The sequence below is a fragment of the Tachysurus vachellii genome, chromosome 2, assembly GCF_030014155.1.
Source record: "Tachysurus vachellii isolate PV-2020 chromosome 2, HZAU_Pvac_v1, whole genome shotgun sequence".
Classification (NCBI taxonomy): domain Eukaryota; kingdom Metazoa; phylum Chordata; class Actinopteri; order Siluriformes; family Bagridae; genus Tachysurus; species Tachysurus vachellii.
The window spans coordinates 36,908,755-36,924,276 of record NC_083461.1 but is presented as its reverse complement, the minus strand read 5'-3'; the positions used below and the strand labels follow the sequence as shown (position 1 = coordinate 36,924,276).

Genomic DNA, 15,522 nt, shown 5'->3' with positions numbered 1-15,522 from the left:
ACGGTAAAAATCTGATGTTAGATTGCCCTCTTTGGAATGTTGCGGCCCTTGGGGGTATGCCATCCTGATCCGCCGCTGGCACTGCTAGGAAGTGGCCTGGCATTCCGAAGGAGGCAGCGTCGTTTCCGGAAAAAGTCCTCACCGTGTAACGGGACACTGCGCCGCCTGTCTGGCAAAGGACGCTTCGTTTCCGCTGTGCAGCGACACTTTTAGCTTTTAGCCCCCTCACAGGCTCACACACTATGGAAAGAAAACACGGGCACGGATTAAATATACCGTGTAGAGTATATTACACGCATGCCTCAAGTTAAAACCTCAGTGTAGATTAGCAGCCATGTATAACCTTCTTGGCAGGACCTGATTACTTAACAATGACTTACTTTATAGGCTGAGATTTGTTTTACACATGATATGCTACTATATAGAGAGAACGTTAAAGTAAGACCTCTGGAAAATGTTATATGGTATAAGGTGTTGGGCTTGGAACGAGAAGATAACTTCCTCTGCATCTCTGCTTTCGCTGCGCATCCAGCTTTGGTTGACAGGAACTTCCTGAGAGATTGATTTGAGGGCATTTGAGTCATTTGAGTCGCATGCCAGGTCCAGGAGGAGGTCATTTGAGTGACATGTTGACAGCTTTAACGTAGTGCTGCATAACGTCTACAGTACGAGTGAACTGAAGTTCTCGCTCTTTGGGCCGTATTTGAGGTTTAGCTCTCAGATCAAATTGCATCAAAACCATCTTTTCCTGTGTCTTTCTTCTTCTCAGGTACGGTAATGGCACAAGCACCTACAAAGTACGAGTCGGCGATTATCACACCCTCGTTCCAGAGGAACACGAGGACGAATACGCCGTGGACAAAATCGTCCTGCATCCACGCTATCGTCCACAGGGCAACGACTACGACCTCGCTCTGGTGCGCCTGATGCGGCACGGAGGTCACCGAGGTCAAAGCGGAGAGTGCGTACGCCAGAGTCACGCTGTACTTCCTGTGTGCTTGCCAGAATGGAGGGAAAGAGCTCCGAAGGACTTGACGAAGTGCTACATTACTGGCTGGGGAGACACGGGTAAGAGATAAAATATAAACCGACATTTCTTACATTACTACATAATAGCCTTTTTTTATTTACAACATTTATAACATGCTAGACACGAAATCACTGTTTGTGCCTAATAAGACACTTAGCATAAGCTAAGCGAAGTGCCACGAATGAGGAAAACCAACATGATGAAGAAATATCTGAGGTGATTGTTTTAGCATGTAGCTGTTAAGCTTTTTACAAATACTGTATAAAGACAGACTGACATTAGAAAGGATTGAAATACCAACATTTCCCTCAGATATTTATAAGATGTCGGTATTTAGCTTCATACACAGATAATACAAATACAGAGTGGCACTTAAAAGATATGAAATACCAACATTTCCCTCAGATATGATGAGAAATATCTAAAAAAAAGATTCTGTTCGCTTGAAATTACAACATAATTCCGCTTAGCGTAACCGCTACATGAACTTCCACAGATTCTGCCATGTTGATAAACATCGAGTCATGAGCTTGTTTATTGTTGAGGTTATCTGTTAAACAAAGCCAACATGACCTTATCGAATAAACTCAGAGGAAATCTACTCACAATCTGGAGAGAATATACAATTTCTTCCGTGTCGATCTTAAGTAAATAAGACACACAGACCCCTGTGTGTGTTTGTGTGTGTGTGTGTGGTTGTGTGTGTGGTTGTGTGTGTGGTTGTGTGTGTGGTTGTGTGTGTGGTTGTGTGTGTTTGTGTGTGTGTGTGTGTCAGCAAGTATGAAATGTGATGGGACTGTATGAAAGTGGGACTGACAGGGCTTGAGAATAGTTTGACAGAATCATTTCACACCGTAGATTGAGTTTGTGCTTCTCGCCACACAGAAACACACCACACACACACACACACACACCCACCATAACTTTTGCTTTATAGAACTCTTTCTTCAGAAACCATTTCTCCAGTCTCATGCAGAACGTTTCTTAAACTACACATAGATGATCTACTGTGTTTTAGGTTAGATACTAATAAAAAATTGTATATACATTTTACATGCTATAAAATATATATATTTTTTTAATTTACTAAAAAAACATTGATAATTCTTTACGGTTCTTTGTTTGGTAAAATAAATCATTTTAACCTATAAATTTATAATTAATCATTAAAGAGTAATTGTAGTTCATTTCAAACATAAATATGTACAAATTTATTGGCCCTCTAGTCTCTATTATTTGTTATTCATTTATCGTTTATTCATTCATCTCATTCAGTCTGCTTTTTACTAAATAATATCTTTTTTTTTTTATGTTTTATTGATTTAGTCGAACAAATATCCATATCAATAATCTTTAATAGTCTATATATCGATAACACGAAGCATTTAACACAAAAAACTTCTCTCATTAGGCCCAAATGCACATTGTTTTTTTATTCAGAAAAAATGATTTTTATTATAATGTTTGTAACAAAACATAAAGCGTAACATAAAACCTAAATGTAAAACCTCTTAATAAAACCTCTTTGTAATGCCAAACAACAGACACATCTTGTATTATACCTATTTAAACAAAATAAATATGTATTTCGGTAGTTTTTAATGTAAAATATGTATTTATTTATACCTCTCAGGTACAAGTTTTACGTTGAAATATTTGAAAATTCTGCACATTTTCACAGATTTCCAACATTGCAGCTTAAGATTGAGAAATAACAACCTGCACACCTGCAGGTGTTACAACCTGCCTCTTATTGCCGTGATTTTATAGGTTTAAGAGATTAAAAATCTATCGCTGTGTCAGTTATATAGATATCTCTATAAGGGTCTTGTATCTCTATAATATCCTTTATGGCCAGATCCTTTATGACGATTCTTCCCTGTCGCTTGTGGCATGCCAAAATTTCTTCAAGCCTACAGCCGTGACTCATTCAGGAAGTCAGATTTTCCAGTGCTGCATAACACGTCAGAATGTCTCGGTGCTGTAAACCTAAATCAGTGGTGTGGCGATTAGTGTGTTTTTAAAAAAAAAAAAAAAAAACATTAAAAACGGGTGTCCGGTGTACGAGTCGGTCAAAATCCATGGGAATAACTGAGAATATGACATAAAGGCATGAAACATAACGTGTGTTTTGTTTGTATTTTATGTGAAAATCAATTAAATAAATTGGATTTTTTTTTGCCAGCGAGGCGACAATTCAAGATCATCCGCAAGCAGCCTGGAGTAATGAGAATTAAACAAATGTGATCGATACTTTATTTATCCCTGTGAGAAATTCACAAATTCCAGCAGTATCCACAAACTTGGGTAAATAAGGCATACAATAAATTATAAAAAAATAAAAATAAAAAAAATGCTATAATATATAATAACTATACTAACTTATGTCATGAGCTAAAAATGCTTTTAAAATAGCAAGAGAGAGAGAGAGAGAGAGAGAGAGAGAGAGCAACACCCTAATCACAGACAGATGAATGCTATAAGGATCATATGGCTGATGGTGTCGGCTTGTGTGTGTGTGTTTGGGAAGACAGGGTAGCTTGATCTGTCATGCGTATCCAGCTGTGAGTCCAGATAAAGTTAAAGAAAACACTGTACTGACAAAACATGTAGTCGCGGGGATTCGGAGGAGAAGATGGATAGAGGAAAGAAAGTAATGGATTTCTTGTAACCAGACACATATATTTATACCAACAGCTGGGGTCAGGTATCTCACACGCACACACATATAAATGAACACAGTACAGTAGCTTATACTTCCAAGATAAAAAGCGTGACATGGTTCTGCGTGTCAGACGCCACAGGGGTTTGGCCGTGGGATTATAAAATGCTCGTCAGCCACCTGCTCGTCACACACACACATCTGTGCTGCACGTCTTCATAGAGCTGTCTGCTGTGTAATGTTCATGATCTGCTTGCCTTTCCTGATTTATGAGCTGGTTTAAAGACGGTCAGCTGCATCGAATGATTTCATGGCGCTTGTTGCTCCAGGTGCATTCCTTTCGATCAACTTCTGAGCACAAGACAAAATGCGAAGTGAAGTGTGCACGGGTTTCTGCGTAGACGTCCTGTCTGGGTGTGTGTCTGTGTCTCCGTGCCTTAATTTTTTACCCCTAGTATTGATATTAAAATAAGAAGTTTTGAAATGTTGGGAAATTCTAGTTTTTCAAGATCTCAGACATACAGTACATACTGTAGGTGTAGCGATTCACTTTAGTCACGATTCGATTCAAATCACAATAATGATTCAATTCAGTTTGATTCTATGGAACTAATGTGATATGAATTGGAGGCTGACATTTTTTCGGGATTTCCGCGGGTCATGAGAATCCCGTGGGATGGGAAACAAAATCACTATTAATCACATGACTTGAGCGGGACAGGAAAAAATGTCAGCGGGAGTGGGCGGGGCCGGGAATACACAAATATACCTTTGATATAAATAAAAATATAATCTGTTTGCATTGGTATGGCTGGTTAAATGAATGTCGTGCTCCACACACCCGTGACAGTTGGTGGCAGTAATGTATGCCAACCACCAATAATATAAGAGAAGGCGTCTTCCCCATGCACTCTCTAGAAGCCGCGAAAATTAAAAATGGAGTCGGACCCGAAACTCACACTGCAACGACTACTGTGGGGGAAAAAAATGACTATGTCGGGCTCACTTCTAGAGGCTGACGTTTTGGGAATGGGAGTCATTCATCTGGGATTGGGACGGGATGGGATTTTCCCCTGTATTTTTTTGCGGGATTGGGATGGGAGAGGTTTGAAAATCCACTCCCGTGTCACCCTCTAATATGAATCTTAAACAATGCAAAACGATGTGCAAGTCAAAAGTAGCTACAAACTGAGGTTCAATATTGTAAACAACACATATAACAGCTTCACTGTTTTAATAAAATCTACTTTAATCTACTTTTTAATAAGTAGATAAGTTTTTTTATTTCCTCTGTCTGACCTACAGCACACCTCACCACTGTCCTGCTCCTCTCATACATGTCCTGCACCACTCTGACATACTTCTCTGTTGGCAGGTTGGAGTGGGTGGAGAAAGGTGTCAGGAGTTCTGTGTGATAGGAAAATATCAGCAAGAATCAAGGGGAAGGTGTACAGGACAGTGGTGAGACCGGCCGTGCTGTATGGTTTAGAGACAGTGTCACTGAAGAAGAGACAGGAGTCAGAGCTTGAGGTAGCCGAACTGAAGATGTTGAGGTTCTCTTTGGGTGTGACAAGATTGGACAGGATTAGGAACGAGTACATCAGAGGGACAGCCCATGTTGGACGTTTGGGGGACAAAGTTAGGGAGGCGAGATTAAGATGGTTTGGACATGTTCAGAGGAGGGAGAGTGAGTATATTGGTAGGAGAATGTTGGACATGGAGCTGCCAGGCAGGAGGCAAAGAGGAAGGCCAAAGAGGAGGTATATGGATGTAATTAATGAGGATTTGAAGCTAGTGGGTGCAAGTGTTGAGGATGCAGAAGATAGGGTTAGGTGGAGTGAGATGATTCGCTGTGGCGACCCCTGAAGGGAAAAGACGAAAGAAGAAGAAGAAGATAAGTTTTTTTATTGTCAAAAAAATGTCAAACACAAAGCTGCAGTGGCTTATGGGTAATGTTTTCACCTTTTGGTGAAAAGTCAAAGTTACGAGCTTAGAATCTGAAGAAAAAAAAAAATCAAATACATCTAACTGTATTCCATATAGAGTATGTACAGTACACAATAAAATCATAGGAGTGCATGTAAACGTGTTAAGTAGCTATCCGCTTGTGTGTGTGTGTGTGTGTGTGTGTATGTGTGTGTCTGTTTTTTCTTCAGGCCGTGCGTATTCCAAAACCCTGCAGCAGGCAGCCATCACGGTCCTGGGCAAGCGCCATTGCGAGCGTCACTACGGCAACCAGCTAACCAGCCGCATGCTCTGTGCCGGCTCGGCCCTCAGTGGTCAGCACGTGGACAGTTGCCGTGGTGACAGCGGTGGCCCGTTGGTGTGCGAGAGAGGTGCGAGCTGGATTGTGTACGGGGTCACGTCCTGGGGTCATGCGTGCCGACTACAAGACTCTCCGGGGGTGTACACCAAAGTGTCCGCCTTCTTGCCTTGGATCACGAAGGTCACTAACCAATAGGAGACGAGATGAACGACAAAGCTCAGAGAGTCGTTGGTGCTGGCTTAACATGGCCAACAAGGGTAATGAGTTAGAACTGTAGTAGCTGTCATGTAGAAGACAACGCGGTAGCGCTGTCTCATGAGCACAGCATCTTTGTTTTTGTTTTTTTTAATCAGTTTTAGTGCTAGCACTCATAGAGACTGTATGGATTTGGTTATAGGGACCACTATGTAGGGGCACAGTTAACTACAGAGCATGAAACATAGATTAGTTACTCATGTTACTCACTACAGCTGGCAGTCCGAAAGATGCTCTGCCGTCGCTAAGAATCGGACAACATCGCAACGGTGGTGACGCTGTTAACGCCTCCCTGGAAAGATGACATCACCTGGAGCGCTTGAGCCTGTGATGAGAACATCGAATGGGAGGGAGACGTGCTTACATCCGTGAGGAATGACTCACACAAGCTCGAAGACATTTGCACTAAATTCTCAGTGAACATAAAAAAATATATATACATAGATACAGTATATGTGTATTAAATCAATCAACACCTTCTGACCAATCAGATTTAAGAATTATAAAGCCGATTGAACTTTAGCATGCGGCTCACTAAAAAGTACCAAAGAAATAAAATATACAACAAACCCATGGAATAAATAATACAATTAAGCCTCAAGAAAACACACATACACAGGAGCCTGACAATCAGCTTTCAAGATAAAATAAATAAAAATACATATTTTGTATCACTCAAGTTCAACAATTCAAGTTCTCGTGTAAACAAATCGAAACAAATCGATTTTGCTAATACAATTTGAAGAGTCGAACTAAGCCATGGCCACTAAAAAAAACTGTTCAAATAGCAAAGTTATACTACATGGTGAGAATGTATACAACCTCAGGACGATCATAATTATAACAGACTATGCGAACTGAAGAATCAGCAGCGTGGGAGTTTTTGCGGCTTTCGCTGTCAAATATATTACAAAAGAAACACTTAATAGGTTTCTGGCATACAGCCGGAGGAGTATTACTGCATGGATCGTCGTAGTCTCTATCACATTAATCACCGCAAAACTGTTTTCATTTACAAACCCGGCTCATCGGCTTCAAAACGATTTATTTACTGATATTATTAAAGACGAGTGAACGTTGCTGAAGGATTTACTCTAACACTATAAATGACTAGAATAGAATTGTTATTTTACAGATAGTGATGACTAGTTATAGTTATATACCTGAGTTTCTAACTGTAGGAGATTGAAGCCGTATATCGTATGTCAATATTCTGAACTTTGATTAATATGAGGAATAATAAATTACTATTATTCAGTTCCTGTCCACGTTACAGACAAATTTCCCACCTGATTGCCTCATGAAAAAGTTATTTCTCTGTTAATATTTAACCTAAATATATAATTCCTAATTGAAGCTATAATGTAACTTCCATAAGGTACATAAGTGTTATATATCGTCGCTGTCGGGCGGAATCCTCGTATCTCCAAAACCGTTACTTTTCAGGAAATTAAAAAAACGCCGTACCTTATCTGCAGTGCACAGGGTTTAGTCCACGTTGCAGTGGATTGTCTTGCGCTAAATTCCTGTCCTCAGACGAGCACCAGAACTAGCGGGGGTCAAGATTTTTTTTCTTTGAGCCCAGTGTTTTGAAGACATTTACCTCAGAAGACGTGTTGATTCGTTGCGACTCTTCTTGAGGAGAAATATGCCGCGAAGCTTTCCTGCGGAGTGAGGAAGAGGTGGACAGTTGAAGTGTCCAATGGAGTTATGAGATTTGTGCTCAAGCTATTTTCAAGACTTTAGATTGGTTAATAACTTGTAAAAATAACAGACCCACGTGGGGACTGACCAATAGCATCGATATGTGAAAAAATATGAAATTGACCAAATTTGGACATACGAGGTTTCCGCCCGACAGCGACATGCTACATGCTGTAAAGTCAGATCTTAACATTTGTGTTGTTGTTAAACAAATTTCTCCAGGTCACGATTATTTCTAGCACAATGTCCGTACAATTTTTACAATCTTGAACACTAATAACAGTAATAATGCCCAGAATTGCCTAATTTTATTCACATTACACTTACATGTAAAAACACCATATCTGGGGTTCAGTCTGTCAAATCTATTAAACAGACAATAACCCATAAGGAAAAAACTTCACTTAAGATGTTTACATTTACTTTTTAAGTTACAATTCAATGTTAATGTTCATGTTAATGATTTTATTCCATTTATCAAGTTGATTTTCTGTTTTTGTTACTTTATTAAGTTCACTGTAACAGTGTATTGGTGCTATTAAGAATCTTCTGGAAGTCTTACATCGTATTGGTGTAGTGCAATATGAATAAACGGGGGAAAAAAACAAACGAGAACATATTTAGCGGATAGCTGACCGTTTCAGTTTTGTAGCAATTTACACATTTTCAGATGAAAAGTGAAGTTAAAAAATGTTACGTTCAGGTTAAAATTCAGAATTGTTGCAAACTCAATGTTTTTCTTAACTTCGCTTTTTAATTTCTTTTTTTTTTTTTACTTAGCGATTCAAAATACAATTAAAAACTACAATAAAAGGATGTCAGAGTCCTGTGTTGCTCAGGCGGAGGGTATGGCGCATTGTAAAGAGTTTAAACTTCAATAGCTGGAGTTCCTACCGAAGATGTGAAACTTCCAAGGTTACATTAAACTGACACAAACTCTGCTAACTTATGTAGCTAAAAAAGTTTTTTTGCAAACTGTGAGAACACTTCGGCTGAATTTTGTGAGCTTTGTGTTGATGTTTTTAATGTTTCCATTGTGATTTAAACCTTACATTTATTCAATTTATACAAAAAGACTTCATTCAGTTTTGTAATATTTTGTATTCATTAGATATTATAATTTGATTTGCTTGTAATTCCTCATTTTTTTGGTGACAAATAAAATTTTACGATCTTAAAAGAAAATAAAAATTGAAGAAAAATAATGTTCTGTGATGTTTGGCCGGTACCATCAACAGTTTAACTTAGAAAAGTGCATGTTTTTTACCTGTAAACTTTTACTCTAAACAATATTTCTGATTCAATTATATACAAAATTATTATTATTTTTTTTAACTTAACACTACCGTATACTAATGTTTCCAGGTAAATGATACACATTGAAATCTTACAACATCGAACTTTTAGGAAGCCGTGTTTAACAGTTAGGGAATACATTTTTGTCATTACATTCTTAATTCTGATTGGTCGGAATTTGTTGATTCGTTTTCTTTAACAGAATCAGATCACAGACATTTCCACTATGAATGTGTCTTGACATGATCCGAGATTCAAATGTTTATGGAAGGAGTCTTCAGTATCAGAATACATGGCTTTGGAATGTGAGGGGTTACATTTTCATGTTTATAAAATTTCATGAATTTCGTTAAACGCTAAGAATGATAGTGACTCATATCATTAGCTCATTGTTGTAAGCGTAAAGTGTGTGACAGTGTTCAGTAGCGATCCATCACGCTGATGAATCATTACAGGAATTTAAAATATTTACTAGAGATTTGTGAAAACTGGCTTTACAGATACTGAACTCATGTTTTTAAAATCACAGCAAAAAGAAGAAGAGACTGGAGAATTGGTGTGTGCGTGTGTGTGTGAGAGAGAGAGAGAGAAAGAAAGAAAGAATGAGAGTGAACAGTTTTAAACCTCAAGGGTTCTCTCAGGAATGAGAAATTCACCGAATTCAACATGCATTGCCAAGCAAACCCAGCCGAACCTCGCTCAAGTGCAGTGTGTGTGAGTGTGTGTGAGTGTGTGTGTGAGTGTAACAATTTTGTGAATTCTGACAGAACTCTGGCAAGTTGTCATTAGAAAAATGCTGGTGTGTGACAAATTGAGACTGTTTGCTAGCTCAGTCTGTACTACAACTTCTTCCTGTTTACACCACAAACACAAGTCAGTGTGTGTGTGTGTGTGTGTGTCTGTGTGTCTGTGTGTGTGTGTGTGTGTTTCAAAGCCAATCATTTTTTTAAAAACCAGGTAACCAAGGAGAATAGCCTTTATGTTTTATGTATGTCACAGTTTAATCATTGTTAAGTATGTGCTAACTTTACTTGTTAAAATGAACTTAGCTTCTAAGCACAGTACTTAGCATTGTTGGTATATTAACTGTATAGATTTTGAACAGAGAGCAGTATTTGGCATTACTTGCCCTTGTGTAAGGAACTCTATTTGGCACATATTTCAAGAAAACTTGTTCACACCAATACAACGAATATCACAAGGGAAAGCACTGTTGTAGCCTAATTATGAGCTAACTTTCTTGCTAGTTGGTTACTTAGCAGCTGTACACATTCAATGGTAACACTGCATGCTAGCTACAAAACATAACACGATTTATTTTATCGATTCGCTTTATTTTTTTACTTTTTGATCATTGTATTTTTTTTATTTTATTGTTATAGATATAATTTTTTTTTAATATTGCTTCCTGTAGCGTGTCAGCGCTTTAGCGTTCGAGCCTACAGATACTGTAAGAACACAAATGTGTGTTAGCATTTCTAAAATGGCTGCCGTTGCTGTCTGAACACCAAGTAGACGTGAATATCAGTCTTCGGGACACAAGCTCTTTGTTTCACTGAGGCTGTTTTAGGTGTCAGCACCCACTTGTGAAAGGAGAGGAGTTTTCTCTGAGGTTTGAGAAAGAATGAGAGGGAAAAGAGAGAGAGAGAGAGAGAGAGTGAGAGAGTAGAAATGAATTGAAGAAGAGGAGAAAACTTTCTCAATGTTTTTGTGTTGAACGTTCCAGATTTTTTGTCCTTTTGGGTATTAAATAACACTCCTTCTACCTTTACAGGAATTTTTGGAGCTTCTTTTCTTCTCACTGTGCTTTGTATCTCTGCTAACAGCAACTGTTATGTAACAAACTGTTTTAAGTTTTTAATATTTTTTAAGTAGTAAGTGCCAGCTGAGTGAAACTGAGCGCTGAGTTAAAACCAGTCTTTTGAGTACCATCTCATTAATTTAATGCTATGTTTACCACGTAAAAAGAAAGAAAAAATACACACAGGGTAATAAATATTAAGGTACTAGACTGGTCTGTTTCTTGTCTAGGTCTGAAGAAAATTCCTTGCTCGCCAGCGTGACTGCAACGCCACCTGATGGACAGACACATCCATTACAACTTTTTTTTTTGCCTTTTCATAAATAAAACGAAGGACTATTCATCCAAAACACATCAGTACTTATGGATAGATGTTAATGTGGACTTTTATTCCAGTTTTGTGTTAAAGCTCCATCAAGCTAATGGTCTATATGTGAAGCGAAGAACGATGTGTGTTAGCATTTAGGCCTTAAATAAATTATAAATTATTTGTGTGTAGTATTTTACTCTGCTTATACCACAACAATTATCTAACTGTGTAGCAACTTCCTGTTTTTGCTACACTACAGTAGTAGCTACAGCTGAACAAGCATCAACTAATAATAATAATAATAATAATAATAATAATTAAAAAAAGTGTTCCAAACCACTGAAACTGGAGACTCCTTCCTCACAGGAAACAACCAGAGCAACAATTGTTTTTTTTCTTCTTTCCAATACACATTTTAAAAAAAAGATTTTTAGTACGTGGAGATATTCGTTTACGTGCAGCGCTCGTGTTGTTGCTATAGAAACAATGACATTATGACAAGGAAGTTTATCATCTTCGGATCGAGTCGAATTCAATAACGCTTCGATCTACTGTAATAGATTTGGGAAGCATTGTAGCTGAAAAAGCAAGTGTGTTGAACAAACACATAAAATGACAAATATGACGGTGTTATTAAAACATATTTCCAGTGTTTAATACATATTTATAATATATTCTGTACAGATTTCCAAAGCAGTTCTGCTCAAATGAGGCGAAAAAAAAAAATAAAGAGCAGGTAACTTTCAGACAGACACACACACACACACACAGCTCTCAGCATTGCATCACCAGTGAGCGCTTCCATTTCATGTTAATTCAGAACAAATGTATTTATTTCCCTCGCTTCCATTCCGAGTCCATCGAGCTCCATTGTTAAGATTCAGAGCTGTGACACTCCTTTAACCAGCAGCTTCACCCCTGGATCCGTGTCCTGTTCGTCTTCTTGCCTGCTGTTTGCTAAAGAGTTTATGTTTAAGTGAGAAGATTATTCAAGCAGAGGTCATGTCAGTAATAAAAAAAAGTAAAAAAAAAAAAAAGGTCTTGTTAGGTTTGTTTAACCTTTCGCACGTGATGATGTTTGATATGACCAGAGCATGGAGCTGTAACAGAGACTGTCAATGAGAACTGGTTTTATTTCAGCATCATAGTCAGATTGATTCTTATTTAAGTATACACTGTTAAAAAAAAATTAAAATGTGAGAATGAAGAATTCCCATTTTGGATTTGAATACATTATGGAATAAAACCAGTTCATGGTCTTACACTCAGCCTCTCTCTCAATCTCCATGTATTTGCCTTTGCAGTATCACTCCAACAATCCAGCACTTCTTCTGGTCCAGCAGTGCTGCTCACTGGCCTTCTGTCCAGCTTTTGCCTCTGTCCTTCCAGGTGCAGTGTCCTTTGAGGTCATGACCCCATGACGGTTGACCTGAAGAGCGGCAGGGTCAGTGGATTAAATGCTACCTGACCTTTTGTAGTTCTTCGCGGAGCCACGCTGGGAGAGGCTGGCCGAGTCTATGGAGGAGCTTCGACAGCTCAATGTTATGATCCCGGTAGAAATGAGACAGGAAAAGTCGAGACTGGATGGAGAGACAGAGGAAGAAAAAGAGTGAGAGAGATGATTAATGAGTCTCATTAATTCACCATGTTCATGCAGTCATCCAATAAGGCAATCATGTGGCACCAGTGCAATGCATAAAATCTTGCAGATACAGGTCAAGAGTTTCAGATAATGTTCACATCGAACATCAGAATGGGAATAAAGTCTCAGTGAACTCACTGACTTTAATACTGACGTGGTTGCTGGTGCCAGACACACAACAGTCTGTACATCAGGGCTGGTCATTTCGATTAATCTGAGTGATTTGAATCGTTTGATTCATCCAAATGATTCAATCAGATTCGTTCAGATTTGTTCATTGATTCATTGAGATTCGTTCACTGATTCAAATAATTTGATTCTTCTTACCAAAATGATTTGTTTACATTCAGGTTTGTTCAGATTTGTTCACTGATTTTTTTTCCAGATTCATTCACTGATTCGTTTAGATTCAATCACTGATTTCGACAGACTCATTCACTGATTCGTTTAGATTCAATCACTGATTTCGACAGACTCATTCACTGATTCGTTTAGATTCAATCACTGATTTCGACAGACTCATTCACTGATTCGTTTAGATTCAATCACTGATTTCGACAGACTCATTCGCTAATTCGTTTAGATTCGTTCGGATACATCAGTGACCCTTGCTGTTTCGTTGTTATAAAATTGTACATATCTACAAATGCAGTATTTTCACCTCAAATGACAACAACAAATCAATTATATTAATATATTTAGTCAACTGTTAAGTTTGGGGAAAAAAATATGCAAAATCATTCGACATCATGTTTTATGATTTTTTTTTTTGTCATCAATAATCCTTGCAAACTGTAATCATTCTTCATGTGCAGGTATAAAACAACTACAATGTTCAAGTGCTATTCTCTTTACAGCATGACTCCGCCCCCTTCTTCTCTTGTTGAACCTGTAACGCTCGCATCCGAGTCCAGGTTTGTTCGTTCAGTTTGTGCTGAATCACACCACAGTCTCTACTCCAGTCAGGAAAAAGCTGCTAAAGCAGTCACATGGACGAATCGTTCACTTAAAAAGATTTGTTCAAAATACAATCACTTGTTCACAGAATGGTGCGATTGGTTGATGACAGATCAGACTCGGTCGAGCTGACAGGAAGGCTACGATAGCTCCAATAATCACTTTTTACAACTGTGGTGAGCAGAAAAGCATCTCAGGAAGCATCCGCAACACATCGGCTTGTGTTCTTGCCAACCAAGAACAGGAACCTTAGGCTGTAGTGGACCAGACAGGTGAAGACCAGAATAGGACATTTCACATGATTCACTGATTGAATAACTGCATCCATGTTATTCATTCATTCATTCATTCATTCATTCACTCATCTTTGTGACGGGTCACGGGGAGCCTGTGCCTATCTCAGGCGTCATCGGGCATCAAGGCAGGATACACCCTGGACGGAGTGCCAACCCATCACAGGGCACACGCACACACACACACTCTCATTCACTCACACACTCACACACTACGGACAATTTTCCAGAGATGCCAATCAACCTACCATGCATGTCTTTGGACCGGGGGAGGAAACCGGAGTACCCGGAGGAAACCCCCGAGGCACGGGGAGAACATGCAAACTCCACACACACAAGGTGGAGGTGGGAATCGAACCCCCAACCCTGGAGGAGTGAGGTGAACGTGCTAACCACTAAACCACCGTGCCCCCCCATCCATGTTATTAATAAGGCTAAATATAATATCACATAATGTAACATCACATCAGTCCACCCTAATGCTGTCCTGTAAAAAAAAACAAAAAACAAAAAAACACTCTATTTAAAAAGGAATAAATCAGAGTCTGGATTCACAAATCAAAAAATTCAGTCTGTCCCTGACCCGTTATTCTGAATTTCAGTGTCTTTATCATCGATGTTAAAGTAACAGCTGCTAAACCCTGATGCTTTTTAACATCGTATTGGGAACAGCTTTATCATGTGCTTATGAAACTGTGTGTGTATGTGTGTACTTGCGTGTGTGTGTGTGACTGTGGTGCGAGCTGCTGATTGTCATGTGGAGATCTGCATCTGAGGCGATAACAAATGAGAGCAAGAGAGACAGAGAGAAATGAGAGAGGGATGAGTGCAAAATGAAGAAAAATGGGCGAGAGACGAATAGACAGATGGGCCTTATATCACCGCTGCTGTGTCCTTTCTCTCTCTCTCTCTCTCTCTCTCACACACACACACACACACACACACACAGTGAGTGAGAGGTTACGCTGGTTAAAAGATAATTATTTATTCAGAGCTATTAATTTATTTTCTTATAAATAATATATATTCAAAGGCCAGTCTATGTTCACAAGGGTGTAATCATTAATGATAAAAGTACCAGGTCCTAAAGACTGCCATTTTTGGTTTTCTATAAAAGCTCTCTCTCTCTCTCTCTCTCTCTCTCTCTCTCGCTCACACACACACACACACACACACACACACACAGAGCCTTGGGGTGTGTAGGATTACGTGTGTTTGCTGGACAGCTCACATAAATATGTTTCATGAGCAACTTTCAAATCAATTTTTTTTATGTAACAAGCTTGAACATATTTTATGTAACTTC

At 38.8% G+C, this 15,522-nt stretch overlaps 2 protein-coding genes across 3 annotated transcripts in view; one reads left to right on the top strand and one right to left on the bottom strand.

Moving 5' to 3' along the window:
• The window catches only part of prss12 (serine protease 12), a 28,961-nt gene extending 17,739 nt beyond the window's left edge, over positions 1–11,222 (top strand). For both annotated transcript variants that reach the window (XM_060864543.1, XM_060864544.1), the window contains exons 12-13: positions 770–1,068; positions 5,849–11,222. In XM_060864543.1, the coding sequence (XP_060720526.1) occupies positions 770–1,068; positions 5,849–6,153 (604 nt within the window). In that variant the 3' untranslated portion in view covers positions 6,154–11,222. The remainder of the gene's footprint in view (positions 1–769; positions 1,069–5,848) is intronic.
• An 829-nt stretch (positions 11,223–12,051) lies between these two features.
• Positions 12,052–15,522, bottom strand: part of ndst3 (N-deacetylase/N-sulfotransferase (heparan glucosaminyl) 3) — a 71,934-nt gene continuing 68,463 nt past the window's right edge. The window contains exon 14 of the mRNA XM_060892240.1: positions 12,052–12,904. Coding sequence (XP_060748223.1) covers positions 12,785–12,904 — 120 coding nt within the window. The 3' untranslated portion in view covers positions 12,052–12,784. The remainder of the gene's footprint in view (positions 12,905–15,522) is intronic.